Source organism: Leptinotarsa decemlineata, unplaced genomic scaffold, assembly GCF_025532065.1.
Source record: "Leptinotarsa decemlineata unplaced genomic scaffold, Ldec_3_MD MMD2_tig00026361_RagTag_RagTag, whole genome shotgun sequence".
Lineage (NCBI taxonomy): Eukaryota > Metazoa > Arthropoda > Insecta > Coleoptera > Chrysomelidae > Leptinotarsa > Leptinotarsa decemlineata.
Window position 1 is genome coordinate 2,289,124 of NW_027412704.1, and position 26,575 is coordinate 2,315,698.

The 26,575-nt window shown below is 40.3% G+C and overlaps 1 protein-coding gene across 1 annotated transcript; it reads left to right on the forward strand.

The window, feature by feature from the left end:
• The first annotated feature begins 77 nt into the window (after positions 1-77).
• Positions 78-25,869, forward strand: Dcr-2 (Dicer-2). Its single transcript, XM_023174012.2, has 11 exons — positions 78-529; positions 833-1,065; positions 2,544-2,784; positions 6,567-7,485; positions 9,322-9,615; positions 12,185-12,397; positions 14,831-16,125; positions 17,879-18,477; positions 20,278-20,837; positions 22,771-22,955; positions 23,080-25,869. Exons 1-11 carry the CDS (start codon positions 384-386, stop codon positions 23,234-23,236), a joined length of 4,842 nt encoding a protein of 1,613 aa, XP_023029780.1. The 5' UTR covers positions 78-383; the 3' UTR covers positions 23,237-25,869.
• Positions 25,870-26,575: the final 706 nt, after the last annotated feature.

Genomic DNA, 26,575 nt, shown 5'->3' on the forward strand with positions numbered 1-26,575 from the left:
CGTCAACCTTATTTCTACAGATCGTAAAAATACGACTTTCATTTGAATGTATTTATAATTGGTCGACAGCTGAATAGTTGAGTTTGCTTTACTGCGTCAACTGAGTCAGACGTCAGATAAAAAAGTGAGGCGAGAGGGAGAAAGTCTTTCTAACCAAATTGGAACAAATTTATTATTTTTTTTGTTAAAAAAATTAACTGAAGTACTGTTTTTGTACTAACTGAATACGTATCGCTTATAGGAAATGTGTCTTGCCAGAAATGATGTCTAGTGGAGCAATAAATGATAATTGGGAAACATATTTTTAGTTGGGTTTCCCCGAATTTCAAGTTTCTTGTTGGGTGATTTTTCGATACGTTTTCTGTCATTTTGTATTACCCAAAATGAGTGATTTCACTCCCAGGAACTATCAAGTGGAATTGATGAAAATAGGTATAGATAAAAATACCATAATATTCTTACCCACAGGATCAGGAAAGACATTCATAGCCCTTATGATTTTAAAACAGATGAGCCAGAGCCTTTTGAAGTAAGTATGTTATTTCGATTTATGGATTCTGTATTGATTCATTAATATAATGAAAACTGAAATTATAAGGCAGAATGAATTATCCTTAATGGGGTCTCATTAGAACTTTTGTGCTTACAACTTTAGTACAAATATGGAGCTACAAAAACACATGGCTTGAAAACTAACAAAACTTTTGAAACAACCTAGTAACAATATATCAATGACATTTTTGCTTTTTCCTGCTTCATATATTTTATTATAAGTATCTTATTTTTTGTCACAGTTTATGATTTGATTGAATCCTTTGGTCACAATTTTCAGACCTTATTCTGAAGGAGGAAAGATCTCCATAATTTTGGTCAACACAGTGGCATTAGTAGACCAACATGCCGGATATATTCTTCAGCACACCCATTTCTCTGTGGGACGATATACAGGTGAAATGAATGTCGATGCTTGGAGGAAAGATAGGTGGAATGATGAATTTGATAATAACCAAGTATTGATAATGACCAGTCAAATTTTGGTCAACTTAAACAATCAAAACTTTATTGGTAAGTATATGCTATAGTACTCTTTGCAATAGTTTTTTTGATGAGGCCAATATTTGAAAACAAGTCCGTACCTTTGACTTCTATTGATAAGTACATCAGTTGAGTCATTAACGAACAAGTTGGATTGTAAAGGTCCACAGTGTGAACCTTGTGGGACATCCTAGTGAACAGGAATTCAGTCTGATATGTAGTTACTGATCCTGTCTTTCTGACTTTTGCCAGTGAAAAAACCCATAAGCCAAGCAGCTATACTATCCTCAATTCCTAAAGACCTAAGTTTTTCAATAATAAGTTTATAATTTGCTCTACCGATTGTTTTAGGAATCTGTGTAAATACAGTCAAATTTTTGACATTTTCACTATTGATAAGTCAATATGTTTGTGCTACTGTCAAAATCGTTTTCCATGATTTCCTGAGTAGGTATCATTTTATAGGAATGTATTTTATTTTCTTTCAATATGTAATGTTATTTCTAATAATATGTATGGCTAACACTGAATGTAGTGGATGCCTGTCTACTTGATGTATGTGGGTTTTCTTCAAACTCAAACATCACATCTAATTTGAGTTCATCACTCATTGCAATGGCAGCTGCTTTTTTTATCTGCCTCACATGACCAAGCTGGCGAAACTGCTCTATTTCGCTTATTGTTCCTTGGGCGGTAAATTAGAAAATTTCTCATGAAATAGGCGAGCTACTTCCTTGTTGTATTCATGTTTTATCTCTGTAACCAATCATTTGTAAAACTGTTATTTTATGCATTTCCGTTAATGTAACCATTTGTCAGACTTGAAGTTAACGAACTTTGAACTTAAATTCAAATACTGGCAACTAATGTTGTAACATAGAAAACAAGTTGACAAGTCATTTTAAAGTAACGTTGCCAAGGAAACTATTTACAGTTATTTAAAGGATACCATCTAAAAAGAACCTTTGATTGTACCTGCCATTCGACGGGGGTTGAAGGTAGGTGTAGCATTTTTCCGTTGAAGTATGTCAAATTATAATTTAAATTTGACGTATACCGTAACCGAAATAATGAATTCATTCCATTTGGCTTTTACACACTGTATACAGTTTAAAGGATACAAGTACAGAAATAACAAATCATGGATGAATGAATAATGTGAAATGAAAATAAAAAAGAATATCAGGGTGTATCAAGGAATCCAGTTACTTGAGAGCTTAGTTAATATTAAAGTTTGCAACTGAGTTTTCCTATCCGAAACCTTTCCACATTATCAGTAGAAATGGTAGTCACTTTTTGAAGCTCTTTTTTGAATTGGTAACAGAAACATAGTTATAAATTCTATTATTTCTATTATATGTTATGTTTTGTGTGTACACAAAAATCTGTGTAACTGTCTTTCACTGCAACTTCTTGTATTTATAGCTGGACAATTCACATATATGCTTGTGTGATACTTATGAAATATTACACTTGAATGTCCCATAATTTCTTATTGGCTCTTCTAGATCTCAATAGAGTAAATCTTTTGATCTTCGACGAATGTCACAGAGGGGTCAATGACCATTCAATGCGCCAACTTATGAAATCTTTTGGAACCCTGGTAGAACCTCCAAGGGTTTTAGGATTAACCGCACCTCTGCTCAATGGTAATTGCAAACCTGACAAAGTAATGGATGGTGTTTTGGCACTGGAAACGACTTACCATAGTAAAGTCGCTACAGTCGATGGCTTAGCAGATGTAGTAGGGTAAGTAACACCTGGACTGAACAGTCCCGGGACAAAGAAAAAACAGGCTTTTTTTGTTCAGAATTGGCTTTATTCGTCAGTGTAACCTCCAGGCGTCAGTTTCAGCAATAACCTCTTTATTCGAGAGAAATTTCTTACCGGTGAGCATTGTTTTGAGATCTGCGAACAGCCAGTTCAAATCATGTAGTTTTGCCATCGTTTTGATCGACTTGTGATGCGGTACGTTGTCTTGATGAAACAACTTTTTTTTCTTTGCCGTTTGCGGCCTTCAAAAGTCCCAATAACGCTATATAATATTCACTGTTGATGGTATTTCCTTTCTCAAGCTAGACAACGAATACTGCATCTTGCACATCCCAAAATACCGAGGCCATAATCTTTCCAGACGATTGTTGTGCTTTCAGGCGCTTTGGGCGAGGTTCACCAGTCGCTCTCTGTTCAGATGACGATCGTTTTGATTCAGGAGTAAAGTGATGGATCTGTGTTTCATCCATCGTTACATATCAACGTAAAAATTCCGGTTTGTTATTATAACGAATTAAAGAATTAACTGTCTTAAACAAATTTATTTTTAACAATAATTCACTATCACAACTAATTTATATTCAACACTTAACAAGTAACGCTTAATTTATCTTCGCTGTTCGAATTCTTTGTTTAACCGCTTGATTCGCTTTTTGAATACAGACTCCCTCTCTGGACGGGAAGCAGGGCTTATATATCGGTAACGATCGTTCTAGATTTATCTAGTGGTTTCTGTACTCGCCTATTAGTATTTTCCCGGCGAGTCAGATTGCTTTTTTCGCGGTGATGTCATGCGTTTGCTGGCTGAGATATCGGTCAGGGCGGGCTTCAGATTCGTTGCATTTTGTTTAAAAATGGCCAATCACTGCTCAGAATCACCAAGACATTCTTGTTTTTGGTCAACAGTGAGCTCTCGTGGCACTCACTTTGGACAGAGCTTTCTCATAGTCAAATGCTCATGCAATATAAAGCCAACACCGTCTTTTGATATCTTTGCAATGTCGGCCAATTCACGCAACTTCACTTTTCGATAATTCAAAACAATTTTGTGGATTTTTTTATGTTTTCTGGTGTTACTGCCTCATTTGAAAGTCCACGTAAACATTTTTCTGACTCGGAGTACAATCGCAGTATGCCACTGCAATTTCACAAGTTTCAAGTGTTTTTTCGAGCACTCAATTCCATTTTTTACACAAAGGTTGATGCAAATTCTTTGATCCATATTTTTTGGTTGTAGAAAATCGTCAAACATGCCAAACACCTCCAACTTTGATGCCTCTTTCCAGATGTACCAAGCTGTTGGTACATCTGAAATTCTCTTTTATCCTAAACACAAACAATGAAGTTTGTTTGAAGGTGTTTGACAATGTTTAGTGGTGTATTTCATTAGTTCGGACTTCCATTGTCTACTATAATATTGTTACGTTTTTACCTGTGGTTTCACCAATAATTGACTACACTGAATAATCAAACTTAAATTTATTTCACTTGAAATACAACAAACACTTCAACTGAAAATTTCAACTGTTATTTGACTGTCTATCGCCTTACTAGATCACTTCGCGTACCGCACTGTAACGTTCACTTCACTCTGTACTTGACTGTCCGAATACGCCTGCAGCCAGCGTTTAAATATCGCAATGAAACATCGTAGAATTTTCGCCGAAGTTCCATCGACATCGGTAGCGTTTCTTGCGGCTTATCGAGCGGCAGGTAACATTGGATATTCCCACGCTCTCAGCTACGTCACGTTTGGTTTCCAGTGGCGGCCGGCGTTATTTCCTTTCGGGCGTGATTTACAACAATATAAATTGATTTGAAATACGTGAAAGAATATATAAAAAATTAAAAAGATTAGCTGAAAAAAAACAATTATATTGAGCAAAAAAACTGAAATCACAATGAAATAAAATACAAGCAACAATCAAAAAATTGAACTATTAACACGAGATAAAAATTAAAAATTATTAACAATTCCAATTAAAAACTGACCAGGTTCAAGAAAGAAAAGACAAGAAATGAAAATTAAAAAATTCCAAGCCAAGTTACTTCACGACGTTTCGATTGTTAGTACCCACAATCGTCTCCGAGATCTGACTATTTATATGTCATTCGAGTGCTTTCACCTATTTCCTCTCTCCGATTCATCGGTTTTAGCGGGAGGTGACCGTTTGGCGGGAGTTGGTCGTGTTCCTCTTGATTATAGGTTTCCGTATGTTGCGTATCTCTACACTAGCTTGGCTGAATGCGTTGTTGGACAACATGCGTATCTCTACACTAGCTTGGCTGAATGCGTTGTTGGACAACATATTTGCAGCTTCTTTGAGTTCTCCGCACTCGCAGGGTAGATGCAATTCTTGGAATCGCAGTCCGCGTTTGGTGGTCTGGTTTTCGTGAGGCTGCTACGGATAGTGTTCCCAGATCTGAAGCACGTCCTGATGTTATACTTCGACCCAATCCTTCTTATCCTTTCCGATAAGTAATGGTTGTGGCGGCTTCTCTTCCTTGTGAAGTTCTTGCTGTCTTCTAGCTAAGGCCTGTTCTACCATCACTTTGGAGTAACCGATCCGTTGAAGGTCATTTTTGATGATGCCTAGTTCCTTTTCGAGACCTTCCTTTGTATCACAGAGCCCAAAAGCACGGTCTACTAGAGTCTTGATGATTCCTCTATTAGTCGATTGGTGACGGTTGGATTTCTGGTTCAGATACTGTCCTGTGTGAGTGGGTTTTCGGTATACAGATATTTCCCATCTAGTGTCAGTCCTCTTCACCAATACGTCTAAGAATGGCAATTCGTTGTGGACTTCCTTCTTCATTGTGAAAGTGATGGAAGGACTTCGGATAGCTTCCTCTGTATGATTTGAAGAGCTTCTTCGACAGGAACGTTGGTGTAGAGGCTTTCCACGTTGAGACTGATCAGTTGATCCTGCTCTGTGAATTCGATTGCCCCTAGTACTTCGACAAAATGCCTTGAATTCTTCAAAAAAGATGCTGTTTATCCTTGCAGTGGTTTTATTATTGGTAGTAAAAATCTGGACAAGTTTTGAGAAGCTGAATCTCTGGATCTAATGATCGGTCTGAGCGGAACATCCTTCTTGTGGATTTTGGGTAGTCCATACAAGTGAGGGGGCTTACTGTGGTGCGGTGTTAGCGATGATCTCTTTTTATTTTGTAGATTCTTTCGGGGATTTCAAATCAATTTATATCATACTAGCTTTTACACGCGGCTTCGCTCTCATATTATGGCATTAAATAAGTGTCAGTACAATAGAAATGAATCAATATGAGAACTATATTTTAATGCTTGGCTGGGATTATCAATTTTTTAAAATTATTATGAAGTTTCCAAAATTTAATATAAGCTTTATTGAGTTGCAACAACAAATTTTAAAACATATTTCAATGTAACAAAAATAAATAATTTTCAATTCTTACAATTTAAAAAGATAAAATGAAGATTATTAATTCAGGATGTTTTTGTAGAATATGTTATAAGTTTTTCCTAACCTAACATAACCTATCCTAACCTAGCCTAACCCAACCTAACTTTACTTCATTACTGGAATGCTAGATGACGTTAAAGTAACAAACAAACTTACATTCGCATTTATAATATTAGTAGGGATTAGACAATGGAAATCCGAACTAATATAATACTAAATAATGAAGTGTTTTGCAACAGTTCAATTACGGATTTTCATCAAGCACCGTCCGTCCTTAAAAATTTAAATCATTATTGCTGCAAACTCTAATTTCAGCTATTCTACTAACCCCACCGAGGAATTCAAATTCTGCCAAGGGCATACCTTGAGGTATCCCGAATATGTAGCAGTAGATACTCTGAAGAGGACGATAGCTGTGTTGAAAGTCATTCGAATTGAATGCTTTCAGAACAACATCTTGGGCTTGAAGCCCTTGGATCCAGGGGATACATACAAAAGACTCTGGAATTTACTAGAAGACGTCATAGTGCACATCCAGATCATGGGGACTTACGGAGGGGTCAAGGCCGCTGTATCTCACTTGATACAGATTGAACGGCTGAAACAGCACTGCGACGATGACAAATTCATGGATATCCTCAACACTGTTCAAACCTCGCTCTCTTTCATCAAACAGTTTCTGGAGGACAGCATGAAGGGTCACGACGAGAAGAGTCGCATTTACAATTTCTCCTCGCACAAAATTCTAACACTTCTGGAAATCCTGAGAGAATTCAGGACCAAATCGCAAGAGGAACTGTGCGCGATCATTTTCACTGAAAGACGCTTCGCAGCTAAAGTGATTTTCTTCATACTGGACGCGTTAAGCAAGTGCGACCCGGAATTCAAACACATGAAGACAAATTTCATTGTGGGCTTCAACAATAACCCTTACAACGACACCAGGGAATCCATGTTTCAATCGAAGAAGAACAAGGAGGTTCTGAACAGTTTTACCAACAAGGAAATTAACGTTCTGGTGGCTTCCGACGTTTTGGAAGAAGGGGTCGACATTCCCCGATGCACTTTGGTGGTGAAGTACGATAAACCCAAAGATTACAGGTCTTACATTCAGTCGAAGGGTAGAGCAAGGCACAAGGCCAGCATTTATTATATGATAGTGGAGGAAGAAGAGATCACCAAATACTCTGCCAAGTACAAGGACTTTCAGTTGGTAGAAGAAACTTTGAATAATGTGAGTAATCTTCATTTGCTTGAAGGGAGAATACTCACCTTTAATGGTGATTTATTTTTTTTTATTTATTTATTTACAAACTCTGCAGACCGTGGCCCAGTCACAGAGTAGGAAAGGTAAATATCACAAATAGATTAGTACATACAACAAAATGACAAAACAGTTGAAAAAAATATACAATTTGATAGAACTCATTTCTAAAACTAGTAAGATTTTGGAAGAAAATATCACAGTCATTTTGTACATTATTATAGGCATAGCACACAGCATTTAATGGAGCATTTTGATGATAATTTCTCCTTGAATGTGCGAAACGATCTAGATTCATAAGCAGGTACATTGAAATTGATTTTTGATAGCGGGTGAGTTTTTGAGAGGTATAGGATTTGATTTTCAAAACAACTTAAAAAATTAATGAAACCTTTATTGGAATCGATGGAACGATCAATATAATTTAATGTTTGAAGATGATTTCATGCAAATGTTGTTCGCGGCTCCGCTTTAGATGGCCCATGCGCAAGGTCCAATCTTGGCACACTCTCTCTAACATATCGACGGGTATTTCACGTGTAAATGCTTTAATATTGGCTTCCAGAGCGTCAGTTGTTGCTGGTTTATCCCTGTAGACATGAGGCTTAACATGACATCACAAGAAATAATCCAAAGGCGGTAAATCACACGATCTAGGCTGCCATTTGACGGGCCCCAAACGTGAGATAAACTGTTCACTGAAGGCGGCTCTTAATTGGGCCATTGTTTCGCGTGCCGTGTGGCATGTGGCACCGTCTTGTTGTCAGGCATGTCCAATTCTTCCATTTTGGGCAACAAAAAGTCATCAATCACCACACGGTAGCGCTCGCCATTCACAGTAACGTTCCGGCCATTGTCGTCTTTGAAGAAGTACGGCCCGATGATGCCACCGACCCATAATCCACACCAAAAGTTGACTTTTTTGGGATGAATCGGTAGCTCTTGCAATGCTTGTGGCTGGTCTTCACTCCAGATGCTGTAATTTTGCTTGTTAACGTATCCATTCAACCAGAAATGAGCCTCGTTGCTGAACACAATTTTTCGATAAAAATGTGGATCTTCTTCCAACTTTGCCAGCGCCCATTCACCAAATGTTGGACGTTGTAGAAGGTCGTGTGGCTTCGATTCTTGCACCAGCTGTATCTTATAAGGTTTAACTCCTAAATCCTTTCCCAAAATTTTCCACGTAGTGGAGTAACAGAGGCCCAATTGCTGCGAACGGCGGCGAATCGACATTTCACGGTCATCACGAACACTGGCGGACACAGCCGCAATATTTTCTTCGGTCCTCACTCTACGTATGCGTGTTGGTGGTTTAATGTCCAATAATGTAAACTGGGTTTGAAATTTAGTCACAAGCTTTTGATAATAAAATTCAATAATTTGCAAGTGTTGTTCATTCGTAAGTCGATTCATGGTTAAATTATAGACCAAACTGAACAAGTTCGACAATGACACAAGACACGATTCACGCGTGATCTGTCAAAAACAGAGTTGCCAAAAAGATATCAGCAAAAAAGTCAGTCATTAGAAAACAGGGATCATCCTCTTCACTATATATCATCTTGTACAAGTAAAGTAGTATGCAAATACTCTTCTCGAGGCATATTCCAAACAGGAATCTTTCAAGACTTAATCAATTCATCGTTTATGTATATTTTTTTTAGCTCTCAGTTATATTCATGGCTTAGTATATTTCATATATTCTTTGTCTACTTGTGACGAGCTCTATACAATATGTAATTGTCAAATGGAGAATAAATTGTTATTATCCATTATAACATTGACATCATTTGCATTTTTTAGTATTTGATTGGTAAAAATACAGAGAGGCAAGAACCAGACAAGGACGAGATTGAAAAAATGTACCAAGAAGACGAACTGCCACCTTATTATGTGAACGGACCTGGATCTGCTCAAGTCAACATGTTGTCGGCTATTCCATTATTATGTCAGTACTGCAGTTGTCTTCCTTCCGACATTTATACAGAATACGCACCTGATTGGTATATTAAAACATCTAGCGATCACACGGAAACGAAAATGTACAGTGTTGTCATTATGTTGCCGACCATATGTCCAATTGTAGATGTGATCGAGGTAGGTTTTTCAGGTTTCCCTTAACATTAACATCTTTTAAAGACTGGACATTCGTTTTTTTTGTATCTATTCAGTAATACGTTGTTAACCCCTCAGTTGCGTCAACTTAATATTTGACGCCATTAGACTGTACGGACGAGATTTTGAACGGTACGGACGAAATTTCAGACGGTACCGACGAGATCATAGACGGTACGGACGAGATCATAGACGGTACGGACGGGATTTTTGACGGTTCGGACGAGATCATAGATGGTACTGAATAGATCATAGACGGTACTTTAGATGGTACGGATAAGATCTTGAACGGTATGGACGAGATCTTAGACGGTACGGACAAGATCTTAGACGGTACGGACGAGATTATAGACGATACGGACGAGATCTTAGACTGTACGGACTACATCATAGACGGTGCAGACGAGATAATAGACGGTACGGACGAGATTTTAGACGATACGGGCGAGATCATAAATGGTAGGGACGGTAGGGACCAAATCAACTCTATTATACGGTCGCTAACCTATTACAGGGGCGGAGTACCGTGCAACGAAGTGAGTACGAAACAAAACGGCAGGGGTTTAAAATAAGCTAAGCTGTGCTAACGGAAGGTAGGGAACGCAATCAACTACGAATGATGAAGCAAACGGGAATTGGAAGCTTTGTGCAATTCACTTTTAAAAATAATGCTTGTCCCTCCCCTGCTCTAGCCATAGTAAAAATCAACCAATAAGTCCACTCCCACTACTTTCATTCATAAATTCCCGAAGTTCTCGTTGACCTCGAAACGAAAAGCGGAGACAATTTCGTTCTTTTACCATAGACGTGCGCTCATATAAAAACGAAATTTAAGGTTATTATAGAATATATTGTGTTGAATTACTTATAACTAACTACAAAAACTAAAAACAATAATAGCAACAGCGAATAAACCAAACACAATATCAATTTCCGACCGTTTATTATAACTAATCCGATGTCTGTGGTACAGTCGAATCCTTCGATACTACAGCACCGAACGCGTTGGATGAGAATCTCATCCTAAGAGCGGTTGAAGGTCCCCGGCAAGTCGGGCGAATCACGTGGTAAGAGAACCTACCGGTTGTATTATTCTATTGTGCTCCAGCTATATTCTTTGACCCGATGTTTCGAAAGCGACGACGATAACTGACGAGAGTACCGAAGCCGGTGAACGCGAAGGATAGTCCAGGTGATAAAAACGCGGAGAGAAACTTCGGACAGATGGTCCAAGTGAGGTGTACCACAAAGAACCGGAAATTGTAAGAGGAGACGCATGAAGACAAGGTAGCCCAAGTGGCGAATATCACAAAGGGCAGGAAACGCGGAGAAAGATTCGTGTCCTACCTTGAATGATTCGAAATTACCCTCTGTCGGATCGTTCCGTCGGTCGGCACGGACACAGTAGATGAACAAGGTGGGTTCTGGCGCAATTCAAGGTCGTGCGTCGCTGATAAGTATTTCAGAGAGAAATTTTTTTTTAGTGAGTGGAAAAGAGAAACGTGTGACGTCATCTACGCAGGAAGGAACGAGTATCGTAGCGATTCAAGCGTGGAACTCGGCCCCCTTAGTGCCTCACCCCTCGGCCCCCTTGTCACGTTCCAGTCACGTGATTCTAATTAAAAAAAGTTTAAAGTTGTGAGATTCGAACCCGGATCGTCCGCGTGGTAGACATTGTTCTTAGCCTCTACACCAACGTAAGATATTGAAAGTAACTGCGAATGTTGGGTATTTATAGCTTTAGCTTTGTCGGGACCGAAATTGACTCATCATACTTGACAGCATTTTTTTATTTCCGTAGAATATATTCGTCATTATCATGTTGAAGATAGGAAACTGCAATCGGCTTGATTATCCTCGCTTTCTCTGAATCCATTCGGTGGTTCTCGGTGTAGCTCCATCGGCTTCGGCTCGTTCCTCTGCTGCGGGCGCCCCACCACACATGTTCCCTACCTTCAGCTCTGACGAGGTGGTGTACGTCATCGCTACACTATCGTGGATGCTAATAATAAAGGTCAGGATTTCCAGAAATTATCCAGGAGATTGTCATCATTCGCGGATCTACTAAACGTTTTGAATTCCCTGTGTTTTATACCAATTATTCTGTTTGAAACGCGAGATTTGTAATAGAAAAACCGATGAACTACTTGTAGACGAAAATAGTAACTCTGTTACGTTTAATAGAATATTATTGGACTATAGTGAATGGTGCAAAATGGAAAGCAGTTCGATCCCAACATCGACCAGATATTTTTCTCGAGAGAATTTATCTGGTTGAAGTTAAGATGGATTCTGGCTGACGGTCTTTGAAGTCATGATGCTCCCTAGGTGGCTCGAGTTATTAATATTGTCCACCCAGGACACGAGAGTAATGACCAAGCGATCGATGACGTTGACACCTAAGAAAAAAACAAGTTTGCCGTCATACTGTGGAGTTTTCCCTGCCAATCTACAATGTGTGATTAAAGCAGAAATTGTTGCCAAAGTAAAATTTGTAATGACGGTATTGAATAAAATTACTCTGCTGCAATTTTCGAATTTGTAATTTCAGGGCCCGAGTTTGAGGTCCGCAAAGAACGCAAAAAGAGCGGCTGCATTAAAAGCTTGCATACTGCTCCACAAAGCTGGTGAATTGGACGACCATCTTCAGCCTCGCAAACAAGTAGTCAAAGATGAAGACGTCGGTTTTCTGTTCAAACATTATCCGGCGATCAAAGAAACAAATGCGGGGGTCACCAAAACTAGGAGGTTGCATAAGAAACAGGTGAGTGGATGGTTGATTTTGATTTTTGTGAAGAGTAATAAAGTGAAGGATTAATTGTTATGTTTTTATAATTGACCCAAGAACTGAACCCTGGAGGACACTACATTCAGTATGTGAAGAATTGGATTATTTGTTTTGGACGAGTTATGATTCCAATCGTTTATTTGCAATTTCTCTGAACTCAGAACGGTTCACCTTTCAAAGCAGTACTCCATGATTCACACAACTGAGAGCTTTGGAGAAATCATAGAACACAACTCCGAAAGCTTCACCGACTTTCAGTCCTATGTAAACTTCAAATTCTAACAAATTGAGAATTTCGTCATTGGTGCTCTTCATGGATTGGAAGCCAAACTAATTCGGCAATATATTCTATGAATAGTAGTATCATTTTCAAAACTAATTTTTCTTCAATTTTATGGAAAGTTGAGAGTGAAGCAGTAGATCTAAAATCAGCTGATCCAGTTGTCCACCTTTATGCGCTGGGATGATGACGGCAATTTTAAGAATGACAGCATGGGGTGTGAGGCTAGGCACAAATTGGAGACGTGTGGCGTGACGCAGTACAGCGCGATGAAAAACAAAAGAACAGCGCAAGTTGGACACCTGGACACAAGGTGGCGCGACTAGCGTGACACGTGATGTGACTCGCGTGGCACAGTGGTTGAGACATTTTTTTGAACTAATTATTTCCGTATCGCCTTGGCTTTTCATTGTTTATTTTTTAAATTCAAAATTATGGTTGTGGAAGAGTTAATTGAGGCTGTCACAAAGAGTTGTATGGCCCCAGCGATCCGAATTACATGAAAACAAAATTCAAAAAATAGGTTTTGGAATGACTCGTCTCCTTTGTTATCATAAATTGTTCACATTTCTTCTTTTCCAAGAGAATATTCTCGTTCGGTGATTGTAATGTATTATTGACGGGCAAATAATGAAGCAAAAGTTCATCGCCAGCATCACTGTCCGATTCTGATTCCGAACTCAATAGAAGCAATGCTTTTTTAACTCTGTCGGATATTGCGGTACGATTGCCAGTACGAAATTGCGTTCAATTTGCGGATCATCCACGCTACGCATGTGGCTCGTGCAGGTCAGCTCACACGCGCTCAATTTGCGCCTAGCTTAACTGGTGGCGCCATCTCTTGCATAGGTTAGGTTAGGTCCAAAGTGAGTGGGTCTATTCGACCCTCTACCGCAGCCCGCAAGGGTTTATTGTGGCCAACATCTATTCACACACGACCAAATAAACCCAGCTCCTTAACGAAGTTGATTAGTTTGTTTGATGAGTGGTCTTTCAGGTCAGCACGGCTCTGCCGTGCAGGCACAAAGTATATGCTCTGCTGTTTCATCATTAATTAGGTAGTCGGATAGTCAAGGTGCAAGATTACCACCTTGATATCCGCGACAACCTTCCCATATGAGGGTTTTTGCACGTCAGCTACACCTGACGATGCCTTAGGCCTCTGGTTTTGGTGAATTATCACTTGAGCGCAAACGTTTGATAACCTGCTCAAGGGGTGTTTGTTCTTCCACTTGAAACAGATTCTGCGTACGCCGCTTGAGAATTTGGGGCAAGGCGATTTCATAAGGTACCCCGCTCTTGAGGAGACGACTCAGTCGTCTCCTGGCTGCACCACCAAACCTAAGGTTCAGTTATTGGATCAGGAGTTGGAGAGTTGAGAAGCTCTCACTCGTGATCTAAATTTACAGGGAGGTCAGTTGGAGTCGTAAGCTCGACATACATCTCCTCTGTAAACTCACTCGTGATCTAAATTTACAGGGAGGTCAGTTGGAGTCGTAAGCCCGACATCCATCTCCTCTATAGACTCGGCGTCAGAAAGAATTTTCAAGTTTACTCTGTCCATGAAGTCCCACGAGTAGCTAGGGAAACAAGGTCAATCACGGCAGAGACCCTCATTACCGTGACAAGGCGATGCTACGACGAGAGGGCGCCCGGTACCGCGAAAGTTCCGTAAAGACAGTAAAGACCATTCATCCTTTCGACACGACTACACACACCTTAGGATCAAGCCATCGTTGGGATGCCATTCAGTTAGGGAATAACAAAACCACAAGTGATTCTGTCATTCCCGTATCCAGCGGTGCTACGTGGAAGCAGGCATCCGATGGCCGGTATGCTCAACCCCCACATCCCAAGCCAATGCACTCGCCAAAAACAGCTTGCACAGTGGTTCAGGCAGTGAAAGATGAACAAGGACAGCCAATCCGCCATCTCTTGCATAAACCGACAAGTTGTCAATCCAGCTGTCTCAAAGAGCGTCTCCTTTCTGGTGCTACTAATACTTAATAGTCCTGTTTATTTCAAGATATCCAGTTATTCTGCTAGCGAAGTTATACTTTCATAGAATCAACCAATACATTCTGTGCATTAGTATAATACCTCCTTTTGAACCCACTACTTTGTTTTAGATTTCGAAATTTGCCCAAGGCCAAATAAAACCGTATAATGAACATTTTCTTCACGTGATAGAACTAGAACCGAATTTTCAAGTCAACACCGAAGACATAAATTACAAAACAATCTACGACGTGTACACATCTCCGCTATGTTACGGAATCATAACCCCAAATCCGTTACCGACTTTGTGCAGTTTCCCGATCTACGTTACCATGGGAACGATAAACGTTACTTTGAAGGTGAACGCATACACCGTGACCTTGACGCAAGAAGAAATCGATGTCATCAAAAAGTTTCACTTCCAAGTGTACGACGATATCTTGAAGATAGTCCAATCGTTTTTGATATTCGATAACTCTGTAAACGCCGAAATGCTGCTGCTAGTCGCTGTCGATAAAATCAAGGGAGGAATCGATTTCGATGCTATGACCCTGCACGGGGAAGTGAAGCTAGACAACGAATTGACCACCACGGAAAAACAAGAACTGGAGGTCAATCAAGAGACTTACCTGCGGAAGATAATTTGTCCCTGGTATAGAGCGGACTCGCCGGTTTACATAGTAACCGAGGTTTGCCTCAACAGAGACGCCTATTACGACTTCCCGAACGAGACATACGGCAGCTTCAAGGAATATTTCGAGGAGAAGCACAAGATACGGATAGTGAACCCCACGTTGCCGCTGCTCTACGTGAAGGGACTCACGAAACGCATCAATTTCATTAAGCCTGTCGGCAAGGAGGCTAAGAAGAAGCGCGAAAGGAGCTACGAGGAGATGACGGAGTATCTGCTGCCGGAGCTAGTCGTCAAGCAGGACTTTCCCTCCGCTCTGTGGATACAAGCCAACTTGCTTCCGACCATCGTGTCCAGGATCAGCTACATGCTACAGATAGAGGAACTCCGGTGCAAAATCGCGCAGGAAGCCGGACTGGGACGAAAACTTGTACCCACCAAGAAGCCCCTGGAACTGGACAATTACGTGCTCGACTACGTTCCGTTCATGGAAGAAGAACAAAAAGACGACGTACTCATCGAAGCGAATCAATTGTTTATGAATATACCGACGCTTCAGATCAATACGGATTTCACGAAAAAGATGCTGGAGGCGCAGTATCCGTGGAAGGACGAAGAAGAACCGAAAGATTTAGAACGAGACATCACCGCGACCGTGATGGACGTTGCCTACTACGAGACTTTCATAAATAAGGGGAGGGGTAGTTCTCCGGTGAAAATGAACGGGGTGTCGTCGTCGCCTATTCGAGAGCAGCAGCTGGCCTTGACGTTCCAACAGGACTACTTAGAGAAAAGGTATGTCTTTTTTAATATTCATATCAGGTGGATTATGATTATGGAAGATTGTGTATTGTTACTGTATCAGTAGGTCCAAGGGCTCCAAGGTTAGGTTGGGTCAAAAGTGAGTGGGTCAATTCGATCCTCCACCGCTGTAATAAATGACCGTCGGGTCTGAATTGGCGTTCCCTATATACTACTAATGATACACAGTGTGACCCATTTTTAATGGAAACACCCCCCTAAGATTTGAAGTTGTAAACCGATTTTAATATTTTTTTTTTGAAATGTCAAATATTAAAAGGTCTACCTTGGGACAAAATTTGAAATGTTTATTAAAGTTTCAGGGCAAATGCCATCCTCACTGGTATACAGTATCCTCACGGTGTATACCAGTGAGGATGGCAGTGTTCTATGTAAGTGCAATTTGTTGCCATTCATTTAAAGTAGAACTCATGTGAATGATATCTGATTTTTATTCCACAACGAATGTTTGAAATACGAACTGAGTAGAGAAAAGTATCTTCTGTATGATTCAGTGTTCATATAGAAGTATTTGTTTCGAAAGAATTTTTTCTTTCGTATAATTCAATGTTTATATGAAAGTAGCTGTTTCAGGAGGACTTTCTTTCAGTTTGTGTCTGAAAGTTACTTCTTTGCATGATCTACACATCCATGTATAGAGTTACTTCCTTCCTTTCTTTGGAAGACTCCCTCATCCTTCTTTTTTGTATCAAGATGGAGTAGTAGAAAGCCAAAAACTTTCCCAAAAATTAATCACTCCTAAAAAATATAACCCCTTCAATTCAAAAAAGTACATATTTAGTCAAACCAGTCAAGGCACTAGAGTAATAAAAAAAGGTAGAAATGAAACTATTTATTTTCTCCCAGTTGGATAGATATCAATATTACTGGAGTGTTTTCCCAACACCAAATCATTATTTTCAACACCTCGACACGTGTTTCGATCACCAAGTGATCATCTTCAAAGAGGAAGATGGGGAACGTGGGGCCAATTCCCAACGAAAAAACAACAGCTAACCCAGTTAATGCCGCTCAGAAAGCTGAAGTAAAACCATCGGGCATCTGTGCAACGTCAATGGAAGCTGAAATGATTTCCATTTGGTCGGGATGACCATCGACAGACTGGTTTAGGAGTACTAGCCCCTTGTAGGTGCCGGGAGGGTCATTTCATGACGGAGTGAATTGTCTGAATATCCCGAAAAAACAAAATTAGACAAAGACAAAGTCCGGAAACAACTCCACATTCACATACTCCGGGGTGGGAGTCGGAATAATGAGCATATTTTAGAGAGCTGCTTATGATATGCCCAAGTTCTGCTGAAAATACCAAACCCACGTCTCTCATGTGAGACCTACGATTTTGTAGGAAAGTGTGGTCGATAACCGACGGAAAAACTACAGCTAACCCAGCTAATGCCGCGCAGAAAGCGAAAGTAAAACCATCAGGCACGTGTGCGACGTCTTTCATTTGGAAAATTCGTCGCCAGTAACGTCCTATGTACATCAGGAATTTTTATGTAAGTTTGTAGGGCCATTCATGTATATTATGGAAAGTAGCGGTCCCAGCAGCGATCCCTGTGGGACTCCCTGCCCAACTATTCTATTTTCGGATTCATGTACCGTTCCAACTATTTGGGCAATGGCCTATTTAGCCAATATGCTTTTTTCATATTGAGAAATTCTGGCCAGTTTATGTATACGGGTGTCTTACGTACGGAGAACTGATACTAATTTAAATCTGTTCAAGTTTGGAGATTCTCGACCGACCGTCCACCATCGACGGTCCAGAGCTGCGCGACCTCTACAGGGCGTTGACGACCGCCAAAGCGAATGACATCGTCAACTTGGAGCGGCTCGAAACTCTCGGCGACTCTTTTCTGAAATATCTCTCCTCCGTTTACATTCTGATGCGTTTCCCTCAGTACAACGAAGGACGCGCGACGAGCCTCAAGGGCAAGATGGTGAGCAACGAGAGTCTGTTCTATCTCGCGATCAAGAAGAACCTCGGAGGGATAATGAAGTACAACGAGCTCTCGCCGAGGAATAACTGGCTGCCGCCCGCGTTCACGATTCCCCGCGAGATGGCGAGACGAATCGAAGACAAGGAGCTTTCGGTGCACTCGCTGTTCGGTTTGAGCATCAAGTATGAGGAGCAGATCGCCGGCGAGGTGGATGAGGAGACGTTGGAGTATATACTCCAAGAAGATAACCCGCCCGAGGACAACGAGGAGAATTCGTATCACACCATGAGCTCGTATCTGAAGTGCCAGTACATTGGAGATAAGCAAGTAGCGGACGTGGTCGAATCACTGCTCGGAGCGTTTTTGCAGTCCAATGGGCTTTCGGGTGAGTACAATTCCTATTTCCCTGTTTGGAATTGAATCCTTCTCCTCTTCTGAACCTGTTTTCTGATGTGGAAATTGGTAATTAGTTTATTGCACGTTCACTTGATTAGTTGGTAAAATTCTCTTTGCGCGCTTCGCACATTTTACGATCGCCATAATCGTCCTAACGAGAGGTCTATTTGCAATGTGGTGGATTAATTGGAGTCCACTGGTTCAGTAAACGATCTACCGACATCTGTAGGTTGACGAAACGCAAGATCTGAAACGCTGAAACGCTGAAAACATCGCCGCTGTCTGTGAGAATGTGCAGTAGAATCCGAGGCAGTCGATTTCGCGGCGATCACAAGAACTCGGCCTTTCACAGACCACAACTTGGCGAATTTTGCGTCGTGACTTGGGCCTGCACCTACAAAATTCAACTGACCAAGAACTGTAGGTAAACAACTATAGACAACGGCGTGTATTCGCTGAACGGCGCTGGAGTAGTTGACAACTGACCCTAATTTTCATCGAAAAATCATCTCCAGTGTTTGAAGCCCATTTCTAGATAAATGGGCATGTGAACAAACGAAATTGTCGAATTTGGGATGATACCAATCCACATGAGATCCAAGAGTGTACAATGCATCTCGAAAAAGTCGAACACACGCTGTTTTTGGCAACCTTGAGGTGTCTCACAGTGTCCTCCGCGAAGGTTTTGGAAGGTGCAGCGACATTACTGTCTTTGCGCGGCTTCTTCAACCTTCTGGGGGTTCCCTCTGTGGAGGTGCACAAGTGAGGGAGCGTTCCTGCAGGGGTAGGCGGTTCCTTGCCTTTATTCAAGGCGGAATTCTTGGCGCCCGCCGCAGGAAGTGGCCTTTGCTGTTGAAGGTGGAGTGGGAGAGGAGGAGGGTGCACTTACAGTTGCTGCCACTCCTGCTTCCTTCGCTCTCTTTCTCCTTTTGACCTCGGCGCCGCAAATGGGCTTACGCCTTGGCCTTTGTGAGCACTTCTGTCCAGCCTCGGGATTGATTCTTGTTTTTGTTGTTTCTGTTTTTGTGTTTGTATCATTCATGTGTGTTTCCACGAGTAACAAGGGAAGAGTTGGTCACCTCTGGCGGAGCCCTATATTTCGGTCCATATTTCTTTGAGGATGACGTTGGTCAGACCATCACTGTCAAAGGCGAGCACTATAGGTCGATGATCACCATCTTATTTTGGCCTGAATTGGATGATCTGGACACCAACGACATTTGGTTTCAACAGGACGGCGCTACGTACCACACAGCGCAGTCACATTTGATATTCTGCAGACATGGTCATCCCACGTGGAGGTGATATGAACTGGTCCCCGAGATCGTATGATTTGACTCCGTAGCGTCGGTTGGGGTAGACGGTAATATTGGAACGCGAAGCCTATAGCAGCGACTCTGTTCTTCCCCGACAGTTCTGCTATTGTTACGTTTTCCCCCGTGGTTTGACCAATAATTGACTACACTGAATAATCATGAAATAATGAAATACTCAAATGCCTATAGCCTTACTAGATCACTTCGCGTACCGCACTGTAACGTCCACTTGACTGTGTCGATATGCTCGTGGCTAGCGTTCAAATATCGTAATCGAATGCCGTAGAAATTTCGCCGTAATTCCGTCGAAATCAGCGTTAATCTCGCTGATTCTAGAGCGGCAGGGAACATTGTGCATTCGCGCTCTCTTAACTACGTCATGTTTGGTTACCAGTGGTGATCGGCGTTATTTTCTTTCGGGCATGATTTACAATATGTTTTGAAAGTAAATTAATTATGAATTTTTTTTTCAGGAGGTATTAAATTCATCGAGTGGATGGGAATAATTCCCCATTCAGAAAACGTTCAGAATTTATTGAACCGTCCGTCCCCAGACCCCGTACTGAACGTAAAGGGAAGCAAGAAAAAAATCGAATACCACCTACCCCAAGCCGAAGTTATCGAGAAGATTTTAGGTTACAAATTCCAGAACCGTGCCTTCCTGCTGCAAGCTCTCACTCATCCGTCGTACACTCCGAACAGGCTGACGCTTTCTTACGAAAAGCTGGAATTCATAGGAGACGCCGTCTTGGATTTCCTCATCACCTGCCACATATACGAGTCGTGCGGTAACTTGGATCCCGGCGAATTGACTGATTTGAGATCGGCCTTAGTGAACAACAACACATTCGCCAGCCTTGTGGTCAGGCACGGCCTGCACAAGTTCCTGCTGATGATCAATTCGAAGCTGCAGGTGCTCGTAGATAAGTTCGCCAATATGATGGAGAGGAAGAACCACGTGATCGATGACGAGGTGATGATACTGCTAGAAGAGGGCGAGAACAACTTGGCTGAATCTGTGGATGTTCCCAAGGTCAGTGCATAATAGTAAGAATCAGAATGAGAATAGTTTATTGGTGGTGTTGAATAATTATTTTTACACAAGTGAAGAACATAATTGAATTTGAAATAATGTTGTCCCACGAAATGCGCTGTCAATCTATGTCATTCGTGATGTTACTGCTGTGATTCTCGTCATAATTATAAAAGGCATTACTGTTTAAATAATTTTTCAAATCGATTTTCTCACGTTTTGACAGCTTATAATATAGTGTGAATATTCTTCGAGTTTGAAGGCCGTGGATTTTTGGAATTTCTTCCTGACGTTTCACTGGCGCAAATGGCTAGCTTCTTGAGGAACTCAAGAGGAAATATCTCCATCGGAGATATTTACTCAAAATGAAAAAACCTCTGAAGAAGCCAGCCATTCACGCCAGTGAAACTTCAGGAAGATATTGATCTCTGGAATTTCTGCTGGAATCTATTTGGCAACACTGTTTTTGACAGATCAGGCGTGAATCGTGTCTTGTGTCAATGTCAAACTTGTTCGCTTTGGTCTATAATTAAACCATGAATCGACTTACGAAGGAACAACGTCTGCAAATTATTGAATTTTATTATAAAAATTCATGCTCGGTGAAGAAAGTGCATCGTGCACTTCTTCCAATTTATGGGCAGTTTCGTTGGCCTACTGAGGGAGCTATTCGAAAGCTTGTGACTACATTTCGAACCCAGTTTACATTATTGGGCATGAAACCATCAACACGCATACTTAGAGTGAGGACCGAAGAAAATATTGCGGCTGTATCCGCCAGTGTTCGTGATGACCGTGAAATGTCGATTCGCCGCCGTTCGCAGCAATTGGGCCTCTGTTACTCCACTGCGTGGAAAGTTTTGTGAAAGGATTTGGGTGTATAACCTTATAAGATACAGCTGGTGCAAGAATTGCAGCCACACGACCCCCCACAACGTCTAACATTTGGTGAATGGGCGCTGGCAAAGTTGGAGGAAGATCCACATTTTTATCGAAAAATTGTGTTCATCGACGAGACTCATTTTTGGTTGAATGGATACGTTAACAAGCAAAATTGCCGCATCTGGAGTGAAAACCAGCCACAACCATTGCAAGAGCTACCGATTCAATTTGTTATTATATAAAGCACACATTTTAAGTAGTAACTGTTATCATTTTAATATCACAAGGAATCATGAATTCTTAAATAAATTACTCACTGAAAAGGAGTTTCTTTGTATTGAAAATATAACTTTTTTCAGGCATAATAGATACACAATAAAAATAAAAAACACTAAAATAATACAATTTTCGTGACAACACTATACATAGACATGATACTGATAGGATGGTGTCTGTCTTTATCAATGACAGAAAAAAATGAGACTGAAAAAAAAAGGAGAATTATTGAGGTATATTACTAATCAAATTGAAATATGCGGTATTAAGGCCACTATCTGTTTCAGGTATGTATCATTTCGCTCAAAAGTCTCTTGGATAAATATGATTGAACATGTGTTCTAAAACTCGCGTTCCAAGATATCGTCCAGTTTGACCAACACCGCAAGACATACAATCCAACATAGTATACAAATCAAACTGTGAAAGCTGTCGCAAATGTTATATCGGTCAAATCTGGCGATATCTTCAGACACGAGTTTCGGAACACATGAGAGACTTTAAGAAACTAAATAGCAAAAACACCACAGCCCTTGTTGAACATGATATCATGTATCTGATATGTCTGATTATTTCAAAATAGTTATATTTTCAACATGAAGAAACTCCTTTTCAGTAACATTGAAATGATAACAGTTATAAGTTTTGTGGGAGGTATGTTTATGAAAATGCATTGTTATAGAGTCTTGAGGAAGAATTTAATTAGCTCTTCAATTGTTTGAGTCAAGTCAATCGGTCAATATGTTGATTATTCTGATTGTCTTGAATTTTCCAGATACTCGGTGATATCTTCGAGGCCTTAGCCGGCGCCATATACCTTGACAGCAATAAAAATTTGAAGACTGTTTGGAGGGTTTTCTATAAGATAATGTGGAAGGAAATCAACCTTTTCAGTGCAAACGTCCCTAAAAACGTTGTGAGGAGGCTCTTTGAATGGACCGGCGCTCATCCTAAATTTGGGTAAGAATTTCCGTCGCTTTAAGTTTCATTGCTAATAGATGTAGATCAGTATTCAGGATTGTTTCGTCCCAGTTTTTCCGATCACCGAAAAGAAATCTCTGATAACGGTTCGCTCTTCTTTCAGACAACTGGTGCCTGTGAACAAGAAGAAATGCGTCGTTCCTCTTTGTTTCATGCTGAACGGAACACCGAAATACGTCCACGGATTCGGTAGCAACAAACAAATGGCGAAGAAGGCTGCTGCTAAATTGGCACTGCGTCTCCTCGCCATTTCAAAATGATTGTAAGACTGAAGCAACTTTTTTACGAGCTGTATATGATTGCTCGTTTAGAAAAGTCTAATCTTAGACGTGTTTAGTTCTCTTTTGTTTTGTTCTTCTCAGACAGTTGCGTTTTGTGACTTCCAGTATAGGACGTGTTCCGTGAAACGTTGGTTTTCTATGAAGGGGTGGGGGCAGATATTGACAGGCGATGTTGCCGGTTGTTCACTTATTTCGGAATATACCCGGAAAAACGTGATTTTCCCAGATTAAGTAGGGTTTGTTTGGTTGTACAAATTGAGATCGAACGTCGATGTATGATTTATATTGATCTTTCAAATAATATTGATGATGACATATTTTTAATTGGTTTAACGAACCAAATTGGGGTTAGAATTTTCTTTGTTGCTTGCTTGTTGGAGGGTGGCATATTTTTAGTGAGCACTTCCCAATAATAATGATGATCATACGAAATTATTTCACTTTATTGTTATTATCCAAGTGTTATTAACAGTTATAAATATTAACAATATATGCGTACTCAAAATACAGCTTGTCAAATCTAGAAAGAGATTTGAGGAAACTCTCTCTCTCTCTCTCATATTCTTCTAATGAACGCACATCTAGTAGGCGGGAGCGTAACGGAATTTAGAAAGCTCTTCCTACATTTGGCAAGCTGAATTTTTAACGTAATTTCACTTTTTAATGTTCTGGAAATAGTCTAGGAGTTTCCAGAATCCATTCCTTTCATCGTCGTCTTTTTATGAGAATATTTTGGTTTGACAGCTTCGATTGAATTTGGAAATTTGTCAAGAACGAATGTTGATGAAAATATTTTAAAAAATTGTGATTTTACTTTGGATATTTTATTTTTAATGTTAATTTAATTAACATTCAATATATTATAGATGAGTTTATTATATTCAATGCAATCAAAATGATTGCATAAAGTCCTTTTTTCACTTTGAAAAAATAATTCATCAGAAGAATATATTGAATATTTTTATTGTGATTGTTGATAACCACTTTCGTAGTTTTCAGAATTTTTCAAAATGAGTTTGATCAACGCCTCCAAAATATTGGTTTATTTTTCGAGACACTACAGAGCTTATGAACGAGAATGTGTTTTTTATGTAATCTGCTAGATTTAATCTATAGTTACCTGTATTGCCAAGCTGGACTTGTCATCAATTAACGGGTTGGTAACATGGTTCGAGAAACGCGCGTCGAGAAAAGGGTTTTTTGTTCAATCTGATTCATCAGCCACAATTTTTATTAAAAAAATTTATTATATGTTTCACAAGAAAAAAACGAGGGGAAAATTTCGGGTAGGCTGCACAAACCGATTTTTTTTGGAAAAAATTGTGTTTACGAGGGTGGTTTGAAAAGTTTTCGACCTAACAAAGAAACAAGACAATTTTTCAGTTTTTTTCTTCCGAAATAGTCTGCTTCACCCTTCTCCCATGCTCCATATCTGTAACCGGTTCAGAATCCATCTCATCTTGGATTTGCGTAGGCTTATTGTCTTTCAAAAACAAAAATTTTATGACAGATCGATACTCGAGCTGTCAACCCACTCAAACGACTGTTACGTAACAACTGCGTGTCCAAAATGGCTGAAACTTCGGTGAGAGTAACTGTCAACAGATAACAACAAAATTCACTAGCTTTCAATTACGAGTGCTGCCATCTTCATGTTGAAGTCGGAAGCTTTTTTAGATCATCCTCGTACTTACCTGTTTTGAGGTTTAGATACTTTACGAATTTGAAAAAAAATCAGTGCTCTCTTGTTATTTCCAGATTTTCAGCGTTCTTATTGCACTATACTAACTATTGGCTCACAGGTCACATCTCAGTCCCTTTTCTTTGAAACTTTTCAGTTTAATAATCAATGTTATTCCTGTAAAAACTTGATTCAACGATGGATTCATTCTTTTGTATTTTTCTATACTTTGTATTGGGCAAAAAGATGGTTGAGACATTCGTAATCTACTCGTTAAAATACGTGGGTAGCCACAAATTTTTTTTTTCAAAAGCGGTTAGTGTGGCTTTTCCGAAATTTTATCAAAATAAGCTTTCTCTTTCTTGATCAAATATACTATATTCAAATAACTCATTTGAAATATGATAATCAAATACTAATACAGAGTGGTTGATTTTTTTAAACATATGTTCGTTCCTAGTATGTTCGTTATAGATTTTTTTGAGAAGAGTAATACTTGGGTTTATCATACTCCTATTTGGTATGCTTTGATAGCATTGATAAAGTTCATATTGAAAGCGAAAGAGTCATGAAAAACCAACGAACTCACATCGGTTCACTTATTGAGGTTATGAAAAGACATCTTTCATTCATCTGCGACTTTTCTGAGCTTTTACAATTCGCTGGAGGTTCAAATGATTATAAAATTGACCTCGTTGATGTAAAAAGGTCACCTACTTTATTTCTAGATATATATTTTATTATTCAGCTTTGTTTATTGTACAAATTTCCTCCGAATATTCTCTTTTGGTATATTAGCCAAAACTGCAGTTTACTCTTTTTTTGAATTTGAAGTGTTGTCTTACTTTAGTTGAAAGTACTGATATTGAAGGATTATTGATTTTTATATATTTTAGCTATAGTTTATAATAATAAATGCTGATTGTTCAAATTTTATTTTCTCATTTCAACCAGTAATAACGTCCCATGTTTTTTTTGGTACCTTGGGAGCTGTCTGACTTGTTCATTTAGCCCAAGTCTCCAGAGTGGCGGGGGATCACTGTCTCTCTCTTATGGGTGTTTGACAGTCCCCCTGGTGCAGACCACACGGCACTCACCCAGTAAAGTTATCGGTCAACCACCCAATCCCGCGCCTGCGGGTAACAGGCGTTGGCCGGTTTCAAGCTAGATGTGTGGGAGAGGTGTCTCGCAAGAGCCCTCGGCGGTTACTCATCCAACGCTGGAAAGGTAACTTTCCTAACATGAGTGCCCCTCGGGGTAACGTAAGGGTATGCGGTGCAGACCACGCGGCGTACACCCAAAAGTTGTTGATGAACCGCCCTATCCCGCACCTACACGGGTAATGGGTGCGACATCTTCGACATACGATGTGTGGTAGAGGATGCTCGAAAGAGTCCTCGACGGTTACTCATCAAACGTTGGAATGGGAACTTTCCTAACACGAGTTCTAGGGGGGAGGTGAGTGCCTGCTCGCGGCTGGAGGCTAGCGAGCCTCATCTCCAATTGGCGTTGGCCTCTTAGGGGCAGCGGCTCCACTAGCGGGTAAAGGGATACAGGGTTGCGGTAATCCATTCATGGGTGCATTGCAGCCCCATACCGAGGCACTGGACGGCTTATGCTGTTCCGTGATCCTCGCC